General features: G+C 38.1%; 4 protein-coding genes across 4 annotated transcripts; 1 reads left to right on the forward strand and 3 right to left on the reverse strand.

Annotated features, from left to right (window-relative positions):
* Positions 1–691: 691 nt before the first annotated feature.
* LOC100634822 (serine/threonine-protein kinase svkA-like) lies at positions 692–5099 on the reverse strand. The gene is made up of 4 exons (XM_020000175.1): positions 4896–5099; positions 1368–3636; positions 1177–1275; positions 692–1058 (listed from the first exon to the last, which is right to left on the reverse strand). The coding sequence occupies exons 1-2, from the start codon at positions 5061–5063 to the stop codon at positions 1552–1554; spliced, it is 2253 nt and encodes a 750-aa protein (XP_019855734.1). The 5' UTR covers positions 5064–5099; the 3' UTR covers positions 692–1058; positions 1177–1275; positions 1368–1551.
* A 57-nt stretch (positions 5100–5156) lies between these two features.
* LOC100635321 (uncharacterized) lies at positions 5157–6764 on the forward strand. The gene is made up of 4 exons (XM_003388738.2): positions 5157–5428; positions 5501–6300; positions 6352–6469; positions 6519–6764. The coding sequence occupies exons 1-4, from the start codon at positions 5188–5190 to the stop codon at positions 6683–6685; spliced, it is 1326 nt and encodes a 441-aa protein (XP_003388786.2). The 5' UTR covers positions 5157–5187; the 3' UTR covers positions 6686–6764.
* On the reverse strand, positions 6703–7758 carry LOC109584427 (uncharacterized). The gene is made up of 2 exons (XM_020000176.1): positions 7527–7758; positions 6703–7444 (listed from the first exon to the last, which is right to left on the reverse strand). The coding sequence occupies exons 1-2, from the start codon at positions 7733–7735 to the stop codon at positions 6751–6753; spliced, it is 903 nt and encodes a 300-aa protein (XP_019855735.1). The 5' UTR covers positions 7736–7758; the 3' UTR covers positions 6703–6750.
* Positions 7723–16067, reverse strand: LOC105313832 (deleted in lung and esophageal cancer protein 1-like). The gene is made up of 36 exons (XM_020000174.1): positions 15594–16067; positions 15388–15541; positions 15115–15231; positions 14975–15063; positions 14638–14910; positions 14497–14584; positions 14332–14435; positions 14209–14278; positions 14004–14140; positions 13881–13958; positions 13739–13829; positions 13441–13627; positions 13194–13386; positions 12951–13115; positions 12811–12894; positions 12661–12757; positions 12465–12598; positions 12238–12414; positions 12033–12178; positions 11789–11948; positions 11631–11726; positions 11410–11540; positions 11182–11355; positions 11035–11105; positions 10807–10958; positions 10613–10713; positions 10498–10568; positions 9679–9917; positions 9498–9620; positions 9352–9434; positions 8996–9074; positions 8771–8926; positions 8573–8698; positions 8274–8433; positions 8017–8101; positions 7723–7961 (listed from the first exon to the last, which is right to left on the reverse strand). The coding sequence occupies exons 1-36, from the start codon at positions 16035–16037 to the stop codon at positions 7838–7840; spliced, it is 4959 nt and encodes a 1652-aa protein (XP_019855733.1). The 5' UTR covers positions 16038–16067; the 3' UTR covers positions 7723–7837.
* Between the last annotated feature and the right edge of the window lie 41 nt (positions 16068–16108).

Below are 16108 nucleotides of genomic sequence, written 5' to 3' on the forward strand. Positions count from 1 at the left end.
CACTGACAGATATAGTGTCCAAGCTTATATCAAAGCAACTTTCAAAGTAAAGGGAAGCAAAGAAAGTGTAAAAATTATACAAACCGTGAGTAGGAAATATTAAACTGGTACTATCGTGCTCCGTTCCACATCCAACAAAAGATATACCAACAATGGAGATATTGCTTGAGTTTATAAAAGACAATCCGGACATATACCCTTTGCAGGTAATGTGAATAGCTCCTTCACCATCTCCTTTTAGAAGTACATTCTCCACTTTTTCAAATGTTAGCCGAACATTTGAGGACAACACATAGTGACCAGGTTTGATGTAAACCTCAGTGTTGGATTGAGAACGAATATAATCCAGGACTAGTGTCAGATTAGAGCAAGGTTGAGACTCTCCACCATCAAGACAAGATGGATCATTGCTTGCATTCTCAGACACATATACAACAGTAGCAGACTGTAGTACAGTAATACTTGCAGCTAATAGAGAGATAAGGAGAAAAGACTTCATCATCATCTCTCCTCTATCAGACTAACACAGCAATGAGGTGGTACTATTTACAGCCCATATATAGAAGCAAGAGTACATAATATTATGTACTCTTGATAGAAGGAAGCTGACATAAAGGATTACTATCAAAATATCTATCATTCGAGGAAAAATTATGTACTCTTGATAGAAGGAAGCTGACATAAAGGATTACTATCAAAATATCTATCATTCGAGGAAACTATAAAATTTTAACAATGTTTGTACAATAAGGAAGAGTAACAAGCTACTAGTGCACAAATAACATGTTTACAATTCACTAATTATTGTGCTGCAACTGACAAGCACTTGTTAATAGTAGCCTGGCCACTTATCAGAGCATGTAGCTTGCAATTATGAAGTTGACTTTGCCTAGCAAACATAATGTGCTGCCACACCTATTATATACATAACTCACGTTTTTAGATCAAATATGTTTCAAAAATATATAAATAATGATTGTCCATTCACTAATATAGCGAGACTAAGAAAAATGTTACTTTATTGATTCAAATGGTTTCCCTTCTCTCCGTGCCAAATTCTGAAAAAAAGATTCAGAATAGATACATATAACTAGTATAAAGCCAGGCTCCGCCTGACTAGACAATTCAATTATAGTAAAGCTTTTGTCTATGCATTTGTGTTACATTTGAGTTTACCATTTTCTTTCTGCAATCTTTATACATTTTAAAGTATTCCAGACAAGCATCTCTGTTATAATTGTTATCATCCATACACTTGTAAGAATCATTTGCCTCCTACAAAAACAGCGTGCATAACATTAGTAGTAGACTACAGCTGCTGCATAAACTTTGGAAGCAGTTAAACTAGCAATGGAGTATCAGTATACCTTTAAACAAGGATTGGTTTTAGGATCACTCCACCTAGTCCTGTCACCCATTTTTATATTATCAAGTCTATTTCAATTTTTCAAAGATTCACACAGCATACTAACAAATAGAGTATAAAAGGTACAAAATCAAAGAATACTATAAGTTTTATGTCACACAGGGAGAGGTCCACAATTATTCAAATCATGCAACTGGTATAGCAATCTCAGCTGCATCAAGTATTTGCTCTCCAGCCTTTCCTGGTACGGCCCCACGACCACCAATAACCATTAGCCTGTTCCCAGTAAGCATGGTAGCCATAGCATCAAAACGAGCAAGGGGAAGCTTTCCAACAGGAGACCAGGAGGTGATCTGTCTGGTCCGTGGGTCAACATTCATGGAATGAATAGAGAGAGAAGGTTGATTGTCCCACCCGCCAAGAGACAATACCTGACCATTGAACACAGCAATGGTAGAGTACACCTGAGGCATAGCCACAGCACCCCAGCAGTTACCACTCCTAAAGGCACGACTAGCAAAATTAGAAGTAGCAGAATTGACAAGGTCGCCGAGAGGAGTGTGAAACAACTCCCTGAGTGGCTGGTTATTTCGCGTGACGCCTCCAGCAATGTAGAGGTGGTTGCCAGAGATGACCATTGAGATCCTCTTGGCTGGTTTCGGGAGCTTATCAACCGTCTGCCAAACTTTGGAGTCAAAGTGAAGCATCTCGACGTTCCAAGATATGAACCTGTTCCGCGGTGCCTGTATCTCACCCCCGGCCACTATGAGGTAGTCGTTGGTTGAAATGGCCCCAGCGTTGATACGAGGCTCTTGCATTGAAGGATAGGTAGACGTCCATTTTTGCTCATTCCCAACAGTGACCAGAGAATATACAGCATCGCTATAAGCCTGAGGAGTGTATCCGCCTACTATTGAGAGTACGCCTCTAATGGAGACTAGAACAAAACTAGCTGTTGGTGCAGGTGGAAGAGGAAGCCATGTATTCTTCACCGGATCATACTCAAATATAGCCGTGAGCCCTTGACCGCTTACATATACTTTGTCTTTGATGCTAATGGCCGAACCACTGTAGAGCCCTGTGGGTAACCGACTGCAAGGATACCAGGCGAGGGTCTTATTGCCTACATTGAACTGAGGGACAGGGAGAGGCTGAGGGGCTAGTGTCAAAGATGGAGGATTGCTAGAGGCATTACTAGTATTGCTCAATGATCTCTCCATAGCGGGCGACGGTCTGTTAGTTGTTGATCCAATTGAATTAAAAGGGCTTGCCCCTCCTAGCCCTGCTCCTCTAGCCCCTCTCTGCTCATTGGAGAATTGCTCAAGTATGGCATCTTTCTTTTCCATTGCCATTTCCAGCTGGGCCACGTGCCCTTGGAGTAAGCCGTTGTACTTTTCCAGCTGCTCAATTTTACTTTCTAGGTCTCTGATGCGTGCTTTATTAAATGGCGACCAGTCGTCAGAGAGTTGGGGTCTAGAGGTACCGGGGTGCTTCTTTTGGCTCTCTTTGTAGTCGGGCAAAACTTTAATATCTGTGAGACGGTCGGTAAGATCACTAAAAGGAGGTCTCTTATGCTCCTCATCTTCAATACAGTGGAGGGCAATCTGGAGCAGAGGATGGTGCGGGTGTATCAGTGCTATGTGGAGGTTCCTCCGATCCTTTTCCTTCACTGGCACTATAGCATCACTCCCCCCAGGGCCGAATTCAGGCATGAGTCTTGTACTGTCGGTAGGAGCAGGAAACTCACGAGTGAGTATCTCAATGAGGAGAACCCCAAATGAAAAAGTATCCAGTGAAGAGTCGTAGGTTGGGTGGGTCCTCAGAGCTTCGGGTGGCATGTACAACACGTTACCGGGACACATGTCATGGACTCGGTAATCTAACTCGGGAAGGACGAGGGCCGACTGACCAAAGTCGGTGACCTTTGCCCTCGTTCCGGCCAAAATGAGAACATTCTTAGAGGAGAGGTCACAATGCATCCTGTGATTCTTGTGAAGGTAATCAAGTGCCATGGATATATCATGCGCAAAATCAACGGACGTGTGATAAGGAACTTCGCGGCCTTCCTCGAGATGCCTGCTAAGATAAGAGTGGAGGTTTTCGTCAACATACTCCATCAGGAGGCAAGACTGGTGATTGTGTGGGTCTACATAATAGCCAAGATACTGGACTATGTTTGGGTGCTTCATACTAGCCATCACTTCGCACTCTCGGTGGAAACTCTCATGTTGATGGCGTCTGGCCTCAGGATCTGGATCATCAAGGAGTATCTATAAAAAATAAAAATAATAAAAAAGTCAGTTGTAATCGGAATCATCTCAAACTTGATAAGCAACATAAGAACATGTATATGTATCAGAAAAAAATTATAAAAATGAAGAATTCTCTCTTTGTCATTTTTGGCGAAATTTGGCTAAAGACCCTGTACTATAGTACAGGGACTTTGGCCCAATTTTTGAGTAACTTTAAAAATTCATAAAAAATCCAATTAATATATGAATCAGCTCAAACTTGATAAACAACATAAAAACATCCATGCGTATCAGAAAAAAATTATAAAAATTAAGAATTCTCTCCTTGTCATTTTCGGCAAAATTTGGGAAAAGATCCTGTACTGTAGTACGGGGACTTTGGCCCAATTTTTGAGTAACTTTAAAAATACCTAAAAATCCAATTGTGATCGAAATTAGCTCAAACTTGCTACACAACATAAAACATGCATATGCATCAGAAAAAAAATATAAAAATGGAGAACTCTCTCAGCTAGTCATTCTATACCCTAGTCAGGCGGGGCCTGCCTCTCGCGGAAAAACGGAGAGTCAGGTTCAGTACGGTAGCTAGTTTTGTGTCAAGCGCAGGATTTCTGCGCTAGCAGGAAATGAGTCACAATGACCCAAATAACACCCACACAAGACATGAATAACATTATCATAAATTATTTTAAAATGGATGTAAAGGAAATGGTGTTTAGAAAGCTGAACTATGTCTTAAAGGAGGAGCAGTTGGCAGCTATCAAGGCTTTCCTCGAAGGAAGAGATGTTTTCATAGTGCTACCCACTGGCTATGGAAAGTCTTTGTGTTATATGTCTCTTCAAAGTCTTATTGACCATTCAGTAATTTATCACATCTCTGCACCTTTCTGCTGCTGGATCACATCTGTTTTTGCTCTCTTTGCTTAAGTCTTTACCACAGCCTAAACATACAACGACGGTCATGTTTACACGCGTATGGGTGGTGCTCATTTTCAGCCCCACCTATATGCATGCTGTCAGCTCCACCCGTGACACAAAACTAGCTACCGTACTGAACCTGACTCTCCGTTTTTCCGCGAGAGGCAGGCTCCGCCTGACTATCTATACCCTACAGGGGCTTTTTCCCAGCAACTTCCAGCAACAAAAAAGTTTTAATAATTTTGATTGAAACTTGATACACAACATATATTTAAAGCTAGCTACATATTAGTTACTAAGACTGGCAAAGCATGGTATCAGATATATATATACATATGTACATAGACTAAGTTGTGTACCTCGTGTATACACTTTGCTGCACAAAGGAGAGAATCGCATTGAGCTCGATAAACAGCACCATATGCTCCACGACCCAATTCATTTTCTTCGTTTCGAAGGATCTCGATCTTCCTGAAGATGAATTCGCAGTTGTACTTGTCCCTGTGATCCCTACCAGGGGCAGCCATTTTAAGACAGGTTCGCGGGTTAAAAATAAAGCCTTAGTTGAAAGATCGAAAGTGAAAGTGAAACTAACCTACAATACAAAAGTTTATGCACACTCTCTTAAAGTACATTTGAAGGCAAAGACCGATGCATTGTTCACGCCACTTTCTCTTGTTGCTTCTCATAGCAGCTCTTCCTTTTCCACTGGAGGGGAACAGCCATTGCTTTGATCATCAGATAGGCAAATATCATGCAAACTCTGAGTTTGTCTCCAAGACTTGCTCCCAGAGCTGTACTGTTATGCCTTTTTTCTCTCCCGACAATGCTTTAGAGGCTCACTTAAATCTGTTTGAAGAAGCACAAGAAAGCATCACAATTGTAAATCCAAGTAAGTCTATTTATTATCCTTCAGTACTGTTGCATGCATGAACCAAGAATGTTTAATTTTTTTCTTTTGCAGCCTTTGAGAGTTGGGATCCAACTTGTAGCCACAATCACAACCAATGTACTAAGTGCTGCACCGGCTGTGATATCTCTTACTACAGGACTGGTGAAGGGTTTCCGGTCTTTGCAGCTCTTCTCAATGCCATCAACTTGAGAAACGTGAGCATTAGGATCCTCACTAATAATTACTCTTCTACCACTTGGCCTGAGAAAGCAACAATGCTAGACTGGCTTGCTGTGAATAATATATCAGTAAGAATGTACAAGACGACATATTTCCTTCATGCAAAGTATGCCTTCATTGACGGGGGAAAGAAAACTCTCATCTCGTCAGTGAATTACAGTAAAACGTCATTCATGAAGAATAGGGAGTCAGGAGTGATCATATCTCAATGCAGTGACTGTGAAACATTGAAATTATATCAGACGGTGTTTGAAAGTGACTGGGAAATAGCCGATCCTTATGTTTTTGATAATCAATACACTGACGACCAGTTAAAGAGCATGAGAGATCCAGCGTTTTACCCTTATCCCATTGTGAAGCCACCAGGTGAACGTGTTCCAGATATCCAAACAACGATGGCTTTACAAGACTTCAATGATGTACAAATCTCTGGATATGTGGCACCAGACAATGCGAGGAAAACCTTTATGGGATCATTGCAAAACATCCAATCGAAACTAATTGTCCATATCTATGCTATTACTAGTGCTAAGATATGCAAAGAAATTGTCGATTTGAAGAATACAAATGGAATTAATGTGACTCTGCTGGTGAGCTGGAACACTGCTGGAGCAGTCAAAAAATACACAGAAGTATGGCAAGTTCATACTATTAGATTTTAATTATTTTATTGCATTGATTAGCATTGCTATAGGAATCTAACGAATAACGGGATTACCATACGCAAGTCAAGTCACAGTTTTTTATTCTCTCATCAAAAGTACTGGATAATTGATGACAAAGAAGTCCACTTGAGCACAGGTATGAACACCATTACACTTGATAATGCACAACCATACTACTGCAACAGGTAATTGGGCAGAGTCAGATTTCCCCATAGGCAAGGAATGGCCACCATCCAAGGCTGCCAACCGTGACATGCTGGTAATAATGCAAAATCCTTCACTTGTTAAATTTTATGGAGACGTTTTCGAGCATGACTTCAAATTGGGAAATGATATACCGGGCGGACAATGAGTTATTACCTGAGTGTACATTAACTATTTTTATGCTGCTTTACTAATAATAATTACTAGAAACTTTTAGATACAAACAATTTCTAAGATAACATCTTGCGTAAAGTTCTGAAGTGTTACATTCCAGGAGTCACTGTTGTGATTACTATTGACAAGTGTCATTTTCACTTTCTTTGTTTTGTGTTCTCTTGAACATATACACTGCACAATCTTGCTAACAACAGGATTGCTAGTTTCCGTAGCATGCTTAAAAGTAGCGTGTTCAACTTCACACAAAAAAGCTCCCAATCTATTGATATGATATTGATTGAATTTTGAGTAAAGTCTTGACAAATGAGATCTCCCCAAGATGATTTTGATTGATTGCGGACGATACATAAATTCATCAATGATAATTTGTGCTAATCTGACAAGCCTTTCTTCTTCTAGTAGATCAATAAGGATATCATATTCATTTCTCCTATAGTTTGGTATAACTAGCTTACAATGGCCACAAATGACATGTAGTCCATATAGTCTTGATGTAGCACTGCTGGTGGCTGACGAGTTTTCAAATGGCGAGCCACATCCAAATAAAACGCGAAGAACGTAGTCAAATTTGGAGCCACGACAATCCTTTGATGTACAAGAGTGTATGAGAGTTAGTTTATTCAATAGCCAGTGAGTGACTGTCTCTAAGAAGTATCCTCTCCAATTCGATTGATCTGATGATACATTGCTTTCAACATCCCAACATCTTTTGTACACGCAACTCCATATTCTGAAATAGAAACATACACATAATACAAGTAAAGTAATAAGTTTTTTGTTACATGCAAGTACATGTATGTATAAAGATCTACTTGTTCATGTCACTTTGTGTCAGTTCATGCCTGGTGGCAATAGATTCCAAGTTATTTTCCAATTGTACAAGATCTAATGGTGAAAGAAGGCATAGCAGGGTAACCACTTCTCTCCTTGGTAAAGAGAGCATAAGATAATCTGTTGGAAAATGTCTAAAATTCCCAATAATGGAACTTCTACATAAATCAGGGAGTGTAAAGGAGGCCATATTGATGAAACCACAGTAATGAGGCAACAATAACAATTACAATGTACATGTACATGTGCATAAAATAAATTTCTCTGTCTTTTCTTTAAATGAAAATTTCTCTCATTTCCTTCTATGTCTCTTGTATCTCTCGTTAGACGAGCCTCTACCAGTTACAGTAACAGTGAAACTTTTTCCTGTTATCTCCTCCGTAATAAGGAGCTCAATTGAATATTTAATTTCAGCTCTATACAATGAAACCAATGATTGATGACAAATACATGTACACGTGTAACTATTACCTAGGAGTGAATGTAACCCGAACAGTTTCAGATCCAGTATCGAGCACATTAGAGTTAGGCTCTAACTGTATTACTCTTGATAATTCTATTAACGATAAATCAGCGATAAATATATACAACAACAACATGTAAATGTACATGTACTGTACATGAATAGACTAGTAAGATGCATAGTGCACTCCTGAATACATAAACAGATACACTATAGATAACACTTGCTAACAAACATACAGTATAAACACACAATCTACACATACTTTCTGGTAGTGTGATATTCCATTTGAGTGATGAATGCGAAGTATTTCTCAGTTGGAAACTAGACAATGAGGAGTGTCCAATCAAACAAGTGTTATAATTGATATGAGATGGATAGACTGAGAGGGAAGGTAGAGACACTCTCACACTGATTGGGAATTCCTATGACGAAAACATTATCATACACGTACATGTACATGTTTATTTTATTAAATTTACACAACACAGTGAGGCCGGCACACTATATGCTATGAACATGTACATGTGCAATATGCATTAGTACATGTACATGGTGCTTTACCTGTTTGATGCTGTTAGAATACTCAACAACAAGTGAATCATTTAATGTCACCAGATCCTCTGGTGCTGATTCATCTTTCACAAGAGCCATGAAAGCTTCATGAGTTAAACAAATGTGTAATGATCCCTAAGAGATGAAAGAGAGAAAAATAAAAGAGGTGGGGGAGAAAGTACATTAAGTTTCTCAGTTAGCACGTACTTCAATAGTTTCTCTTGGTTTAAGTGTTGAATAAACCTCTTCATTATTCATTAATACCATCAGTGGCTCAGATAAAGAGAGTACACGGAATGTAAGATTAGAGAGAGTCAGATTGGTAAGACTGAAAGAGTGGGAATGAACCATCTTCTTACTAACCTACAGTGGAACACATTGTACATTAATAATGATAAAGAATGGGGGCACAATTATGCATTAAAGACTCACTTCTCCATTGAAAATAAAATCTGATGCAAAGTGTTGAAAACTCAAATCATTGTCATCAGTATGTGTCCTTAATGTTAGTCTATAAGAAGACAAACAAATGTTACAACAAACTGAAAGTGAATACATGCTTACATGTACAACCAATCTTAAACACAAACAACAAAACTCCCCGCCGCCTCTCCCTTTAGAATTACACACATGCAACAAGCATACTGCAATTAAAAAAGTACATGTACATGTACTGTAGTTATTTTACTGGAAGGATCATTATAGTCTATGGGGAGTTTGTTATCAATTGGATTGGGATCCATTACAAAGACTGAAAATGATAACAAAAAGGAAATACATGTACATACTTTGGTTGTGTGAGTGAGGCAGACACATTGATCCTGACAGGTTGAATATTGTATCCATGAGCTCTGTTGGCAAATGGAGCAGGCTATTATTGAGAGAAACAAGTACAAGTAAAAGGGGGAAGGTCACACAGTAGAGTATACTATACCTTGTCAGATAGGGTCATATATCCTAATACATATCCATTGATCTGTTCACCAACAGTGCTATAAACTGATGCTTTAGGGTCAAAGCTCAAAGTGACACTGGCCTTACTATGAGGCTCAACAATCTATGATAATAATAATATAAAATATACACAAGTACATGTAGCAATCAAACAGACTAACCAGTTGATTTGGTATTAGATGTATGTCACTAGTGGGGCTACCTTCATGAGGGAAGATGTGTGCTCTTACTAATGGAGAAGTACTTGTACATGGATCTTCTTCTTCTTCTTCTTCTTCTTGTTTGTGTTTATCATCTTTACTATCTTGTAGAGGGAAGGGGTGACCGACATAAGTTACTAAATCAATAATCTTATCATCTTGAGGATTAAAAATGAATGACCTCCAATCAATACGAACAGCTACAAAGAGAAAGGATGCGTAAATGTACAGTATATGTGTATAATTACACAAAATAATAACAATAAGCACTGCCTGCATCAGGGTTTCCCACAAAGCATGCTAAGCAGCATGCTTCATGACAACTTCAAAAATTCATAGAAAATCCAAATTTGATTGGAATCAGCTCAAACTTGATACACAACATAAGAACATGTATATGTATCCAAAAAATTTATAAAAATGAGAAATTCTGTCAAAGTCATTTTTGACGAAATTTGGCCAACGACCAAAGGCTATAGCCTTTGGTCGTTGGCCCAATTTTTGAGAAACTTTAAAAATTCATAAAAAATTTAAATTTGATCGGAATCAGCTCAAACTTGATACACAACATGAGAACATATATATGCATCAGAAAAAATTATAAAAATAAATAATTCTCTCCTTAAGATTTTTGTCAAAATACCCTCTTGACCCAATTTTTGAGCAACTTGAAAATCCATTGACAAGAAGCTGCATGAGCACTAAGATACCAAAATTAGCCTCATATGGTCTGACCACGCAAGACTATGCCAAAATCCTATGGTAAACTCTGATCTATACCTGATGAACAAACATTGCTAAAAACAATGTTCCGTCTGACCACTTCTGAATCAACCTGATGACAACCCAACCTAAACCAAAGAGCAATGAAGGACATCACTAGCTAAGACAGTACCTGATGAGCGTGTTGTCATAAGTAGCTGTTGGTTGGAAGTATATTGGACTTGATGTCACACCATAAGAGACTGGAATGACATGAGCATCAATACCATCAACCTGAACATAATGATAATGTATATACATAATACATGTACATTGCATTCACATAGAGTTCATGTACAGTATACAGTACATTGTGTCTACATTTACTTTACAGATGAGCTGGTCAGTGTATTCTCCCCACATGTCAGAATAAGCAGTTATATTAATCTTCCTAGACTCAAAAGCTAATAGCGGACACTTTGATGGCTCAATGGTAAGACAAGCACCTCTACCATCAGACAGTAGCTGAGTGATCAACTCTAATTGAATAACAGTAATACATTGTAATTTATACATGTACATGTACATGTACATTTAACATGTACATGCACAAACCTTCTTTTGCTTGTTTCTCTGTTTTGCTAGAAGGATTAGCAATGTTAGGAGTTGCCTTCAATAGCATTGATCTACACACACACACACAATGAATGAGGGGCAGTACAATTTTTAGCAATAAAAATGTATTGAAATACATGTACTTACTTGTGCTTTCTTTTATTCACTCCTCCATTGATCAGCGGTGCAGGGAAATGTCTGACAGAGACAGCGAGTTGGCTGGATATTCCTGAAGTGTTGGTTACTATCAACTGGAGGCTCTGAGGCTCCCTCACACAATTAGAGGAACCAAAATCCATCTTCAGTGGCAACGAGAGAGTACTGTAAAAATTCAAGATAAAGCCATGGAGTGTGAAGTGTACATTATCATTTTACTTGTTATTATTTTCGTTTGCTAATAAAGAATATTCAACTGTTAGTCCTGATATATGAGCAGAGAGTGACAGTACTACTGGATACTTCATGCCCCTTGCACAACACACAGCAATCATGCCAGCAATATATCCCTATGCAGTATACCAATAGTACAGTACATGAAACATTTAAAGGGTGAGCATTAATGTACATGTACATGTACCTATGCACATATTCCCTACTTTAGTCTTCCATGTTGATTTGAGTTCTATGTTGATGCTCTCGTGTGGCCCAATTGGTCCATGATCAGGAGAAAATACCAAATCAACATGATCTCTCTAAAATTCAAATAAAATATAATTTTTAATGTACTGCACATGCAAGTGTTTATGTCCCTTACTTCTTCGTTGATCCATTCAAACTGAGTGTGTAATTGTGAAGTGTTGATGAGTGTCAGCGTATGAGTGACTGGTACGTTCCTGTAACAATTCTCAATGTGAAGGAATGATTCTGACAATATTAGCATTGGACACTGTATCTCTGCAGTAACCTCCAACACACTGTAGAGCAACATATACAGTAGGAAAAAAAGGAAATATAGACGCAAGAAGGATAAATAATTTATTATAAGAGTAATAATGTACTTCATTCTGTCTCCTTCAATGAGGCATTCCAGTGTTGTCCTTAGTCTCCCACACTGCACTTTAGGTGAACACTCAACACTGATAGATACACAAGAACAAGATGGCATCTGACCTTCTGATGGACTCATACTCAAACATTCATAATCCTGTACCAAGAATGAGATTTGATGCAATACATGTACATACCGGTACTAGTAGTACTGACCACAAAAGGTAGTAATGCTCCATCTTTATTATCCTCTGATAGTACTACTATTTGATTTAATTTATAATGCAACAATGCATTCGAATAATTAGAAATTTTGAGTGAAAGGGAAGCACTCTCTCCTAACTCTATGAGTCCAAAATCTAACGATGGAACATTAACTGTCACTAATGGAACCTGCAAGTAATGGAGAGGGGGAAAGTATTATAATGTCAATACTATCTTACTTTAACATTCCCCCTAACTGGTAGCATAAAGTGAGTGTTGGAATGTTCTACATGACATTGAAGCTTCACATCAAATGAGCCTTTCCTGGTACCAGTATTAATAATGAGATCACAGGAACAGCTACCTCCAGGCACTAAAAATAACAACAAAAAACAAAAATAATAATTTACTAAGATTAAAAACTCTTATACTTACTAATATGACTACTGTTTGGTTCAATACTTATATAAGCAGCCTCTGTCTTTAGTGAAGACCAGGAGAACTTTACTTTACTAAGACTATGATTCCTTATCTAAAGAGAACAGTTACAGTTACATTCATTACAAGAATCATTAGTTAATGTACCACAAAGGATTGTCTAGTCTCAGCACAAGCTGGCAAATCTTCAACAAAGTAAAAAAACGGAGGAGAAAACTCAAGAGCATAAGGCTATAAAAAGACAGTACATTTATAAACTTGATAATACATGTACATATAAATGTTACCTCAGTATTTCCTTGTACATTGATACACAATAGAGCAGCCCTCACAGTATCATTGTCATTATCTTTATTCATATTAAGCCATGTCACCCCCTCATCTTCATGATTGAGACAATCCCTTGCCAAACCAGTCAACTCAAGATAAGACATACATTGAAAACTGCCTTCCTATAAAAAGAGGTAAGTAATTACATGTATATACACACATGTACATGTAGCAATCACAATTAAATACAGTACACTTACCTCTTTTGGTGTAAAGCAGAATGTGAATGGTTTAGTTTCATTGGGTGATAAAGATCCTTTGGGTGCATCAATAGTGAATGGTATGGACTGAGGGTCAAGAGACAAAGGAGGAGTAATCTCTGTACTGCCATCATGATGAGTTAGTTCAGTACGTGAGTGATAGAATATCCACTCAAATGACAGCGGAACATTACTAAAAGAAAGAAAGAAGATATTCCCTTTTAACTGCTTAATATCTTTCCTTTACTTGAAATTCTTTACTACGACAGTCCCATGTACTTCAACTCCATTATTAGTGTCATTAAACAACAGTACAGGATCATCAATACTAACAATATCAGTATCAGTATCAGTATCAGTATCACCTCTGATCAATGTATCTTCTCTTGAGGACATGATTGATGTACAATCAATTTTAACCATCTCTCCAATACCTAGATAAGTACATGTAAGTACATGTATAATATGTACATGTACATGGAGTACATTCACATTTACAGTCTATTAGTATGTACATGCACATGTACATGTACATGTATTTATACCTAATATTGTGATAGTTTTAGTTTGCCCATTACTACAGACTAATATGAGCTGATGAGAGTAAGTGATTGCTTCTTGAGGATCAAATGTTACCTACAGTATGTAATGTATGTATAATGAAAGACTGTGATATTCCTCTCATACTTCAATATTAATGGATTCATTTCTAGAGAGAAAGAAGTGACTAGGATTAACCGTGAAAGGGCCTACTCTAAGATCATCCTAATATTAACAATAATGGAAAATAGAACAAACAATACATTATACTTTATCATTATCATTATTGGTGGTATCTTCAGGTAATGTCAGTCTGAAACTTCCCTCTCCTCCACTATTAGTACAGTGTAATGTTAATGATGAATGTCCACCAACCAGACAATGACCACACTGCCATTCTGATGATACTTTTGAGAGAGAGAGAGAGAGAGATGTACATGTACGTGTGGTTCAATTAGTTCAATACAACTCTTACATGAAAGATTAGGAGGTGATCTATAACCAACAAGTGGTACATTCAATACAACTCCAACATGACTTAAAACCTAAAAATAGTAACATCACATTATACATGTACATGTACATGTATAATACTGACTTTTATTTTATCAGAGAAATCAGCTAGTGAGTCCGGAGTGAAACTAATTGAGTACGAACATGACATACCAGGAGCTATTATACCTTCTGCATTTGGAAACTGGACTATTAGAAAGTAACAAATTATAATAATGATAATGGGCCATTGAGATAGTACATTGCTTACTGAGACTAGCTCTAAAATAAGGAGTGGAAGGTGCAGTAATTGATACATGACGGCATGAATCACTAATATTCTTAAGATGAAGTACACACTATGGAATAAATAGAATGAAAAGAACAATGGTATAATGTATTGCATTCTCACCTCATATGTTTTCCCTGGTACATAGTCTGTGAATATAACTTCTGTTGGTTCAGCCTGAAACAATCTCTTCACTTTACTGCTTTTAACCGGCTTTCCTTTCTCTCCTGCTTGACGCTTCCTGAGTGATCCAAAACTCGCTGTGTTAGTATGATACTCTTCTGGAAGATGCCTTGGACTCCGAATAAAGTCTCTCTTCCTATAAAGCTCTTTCAAAGACTTCTTAGCCTCCTCTCTCTCTAATGAAGACATGGAGTCCTTCCAGATAGGAGGAAGCTGAGCAAGAAGAAGAAGAAGGGTTGGAAAATAAGTATAATAAATCTTTTAATCTTATCTTTACCTTGCGTGGTAACTTCTTAAATGCCAAGGAGTCAACTTTTGCCCGTTTATTTGATGATACTGTACTTTGCATGAAAACCGGCCATTCCTCTAAGATGCAATATAAAAGTGCAATCGAATGAATGACCACTAGAGACTAACTTGGAGGTGGCTGATGTGAAGGAGCATTAGTAGTCACTGGTTGATAATCACCGGGTACCAGCAGTCCGCCTTCTTTTAAGAGTTTCTCATTTAAATATTTCGATATTGGACAAGGCTCTAAAATAAAGTTCCACATTATATAGTGTACATATGATCTCACTAATACATGTGCATGTGTACATATTATGATTTCACTAATACATGTACATGTACATGCATATTACAATTGTACATGTACATTTCCCTTCTCTCTCTTTCTCTCTGTATACTCACGTTGCAATAAGAAGAGACTATTAAAGTTAGGGTAAGTGTTACGTGCTGATTTCAACTGAGCCTCTTGATCAGAGAGCTGGCGGGATATGGCATAATGAATGTTCTGCTCCATCTGGACGTACGTGCTGTTTCTCTTCTGATAAGCCTCTACATACTGAAAAAGAGAGGGCACAAATTAAAAAAGTAATGCCAAAGATCGTCTTTACCTCTTTTCTCTTATCGTCTCCTAATTCCATAAGAGCAGTTGATAAATCTTCAGGTACTGCTGCAGCAGGTACTACTGGAGGAGGTACTAGTATTGTTGGTGGTGGTGCTAGGGAAGATTTAGGTTGAGGATCTTTTGATGAATCAACTACAGCAACTTCTTCATTATCTTCTTCAGTTATGAGCACTTCCTCATCCTTTTCCTTGGCCACCTCATTTTCCTCTTTGGTCTTTTCGTCTCCTTCTTCAGTGGCTGCTTCCTTGATGAACTCTGCTTGTTTCTCTATTTGTAGTCTCTGAGCTGGTTCCTCCATTGTAAACTCGTCAAAATAGGATTTTATGAGTTCAGAGACGCTGTGTGGCGTCAAACAGTCCAAAGGGGCTAGGAGGAAAGAAGGGCTCGGCTTTATTGGCTCTCCTGACCTGTATTCTCTCACACGAGACATGATTTTAGCTCGGATTTTGGAAAACTGCTTGTAGTCATGACAACAAACCACACCTAGCCATAATCCGGCCA

Source organism: Amphimedon queenslandica, unplaced genomic scaffold (genome assembly GCF_000090795.2).
Source record: "Amphimedon queenslandica unplaced genomic scaffold, v1.1 AMPQUscaffold_13210, whole genome shotgun sequence".
NCBI lineage: Eukaryota > Metazoa > Porifera > Demospongiae > Haplosclerida > Niphatidae > Amphimedon > Amphimedon queenslandica.

Coding starts and splice junctions, on each gene's coding strand:
- LOC100634822 (XM_020000175.1), bottom strand. CDS start 5,063: ATGGCTGCCCCTGGTAGGGATCACAGGGACAAGTACAACTGCGAATTC. Junction 3,637..4,895: donor CAGCAAAGTGTATACACGAG/GTACACAACTTA, acceptor TATTTTTTATAG/ATACTCCTTGATGATCCAGA.
- LOC100635321 (XM_003388738.2), top strand. CDS start 5,188: ATGCATTGTTCACGCCACTTTCTCTTGTTGCTTCTCATAGCAGCTCTT. Junction 5,429..5,500: donor CATCACAATTGTAAATCCAA/GTAAGTCTATTT, acceptor TTTCTTTTGCAG/CCTTTGAGAGTTGGGATCCA. Junction 6,301..6,351: donor CAGTCAAAAAATACACAGAA/GTATGGCAAGTT, acceptor TGCATTGATTAG/CATTGCTATAGGAATCTAAC.
- LOC109584427 (XM_020000176.1), bottom strand. CDS start 7,735: ATGGCCTCCTTTACACTCCCTGATTTATGTAGAAGTTCCATTATTGGG. Junction 7,445..7,526: donor ACACAAAGTGACATGAACAA/GTAGATCTTTAT, acceptor TTTCTATTTCAG/AATATGGAGTTGCGTGTACA.
- LOC105313832 (XM_020000174.1), bottom strand. CDS start 16,037: ATGTCTCGTGTGAGAGAATACAGGTCAGGAGAGCCAATAAAGCCGAGC. Junction 15,232..15,387: donor TAGTCTCTTCTTATTGCAAC/GTGAGTATACAG, acceptor ACTTTATTTTAG/AGCCTTGTCCAATATCGAAA. Junction 12,599..12,660: donor ACCAAACAGTAGTCATATTA/GTAAGTATAAGA, acceptor TGTTATTTTTAG/TGCCTGGAGGTAGCTGTTCC.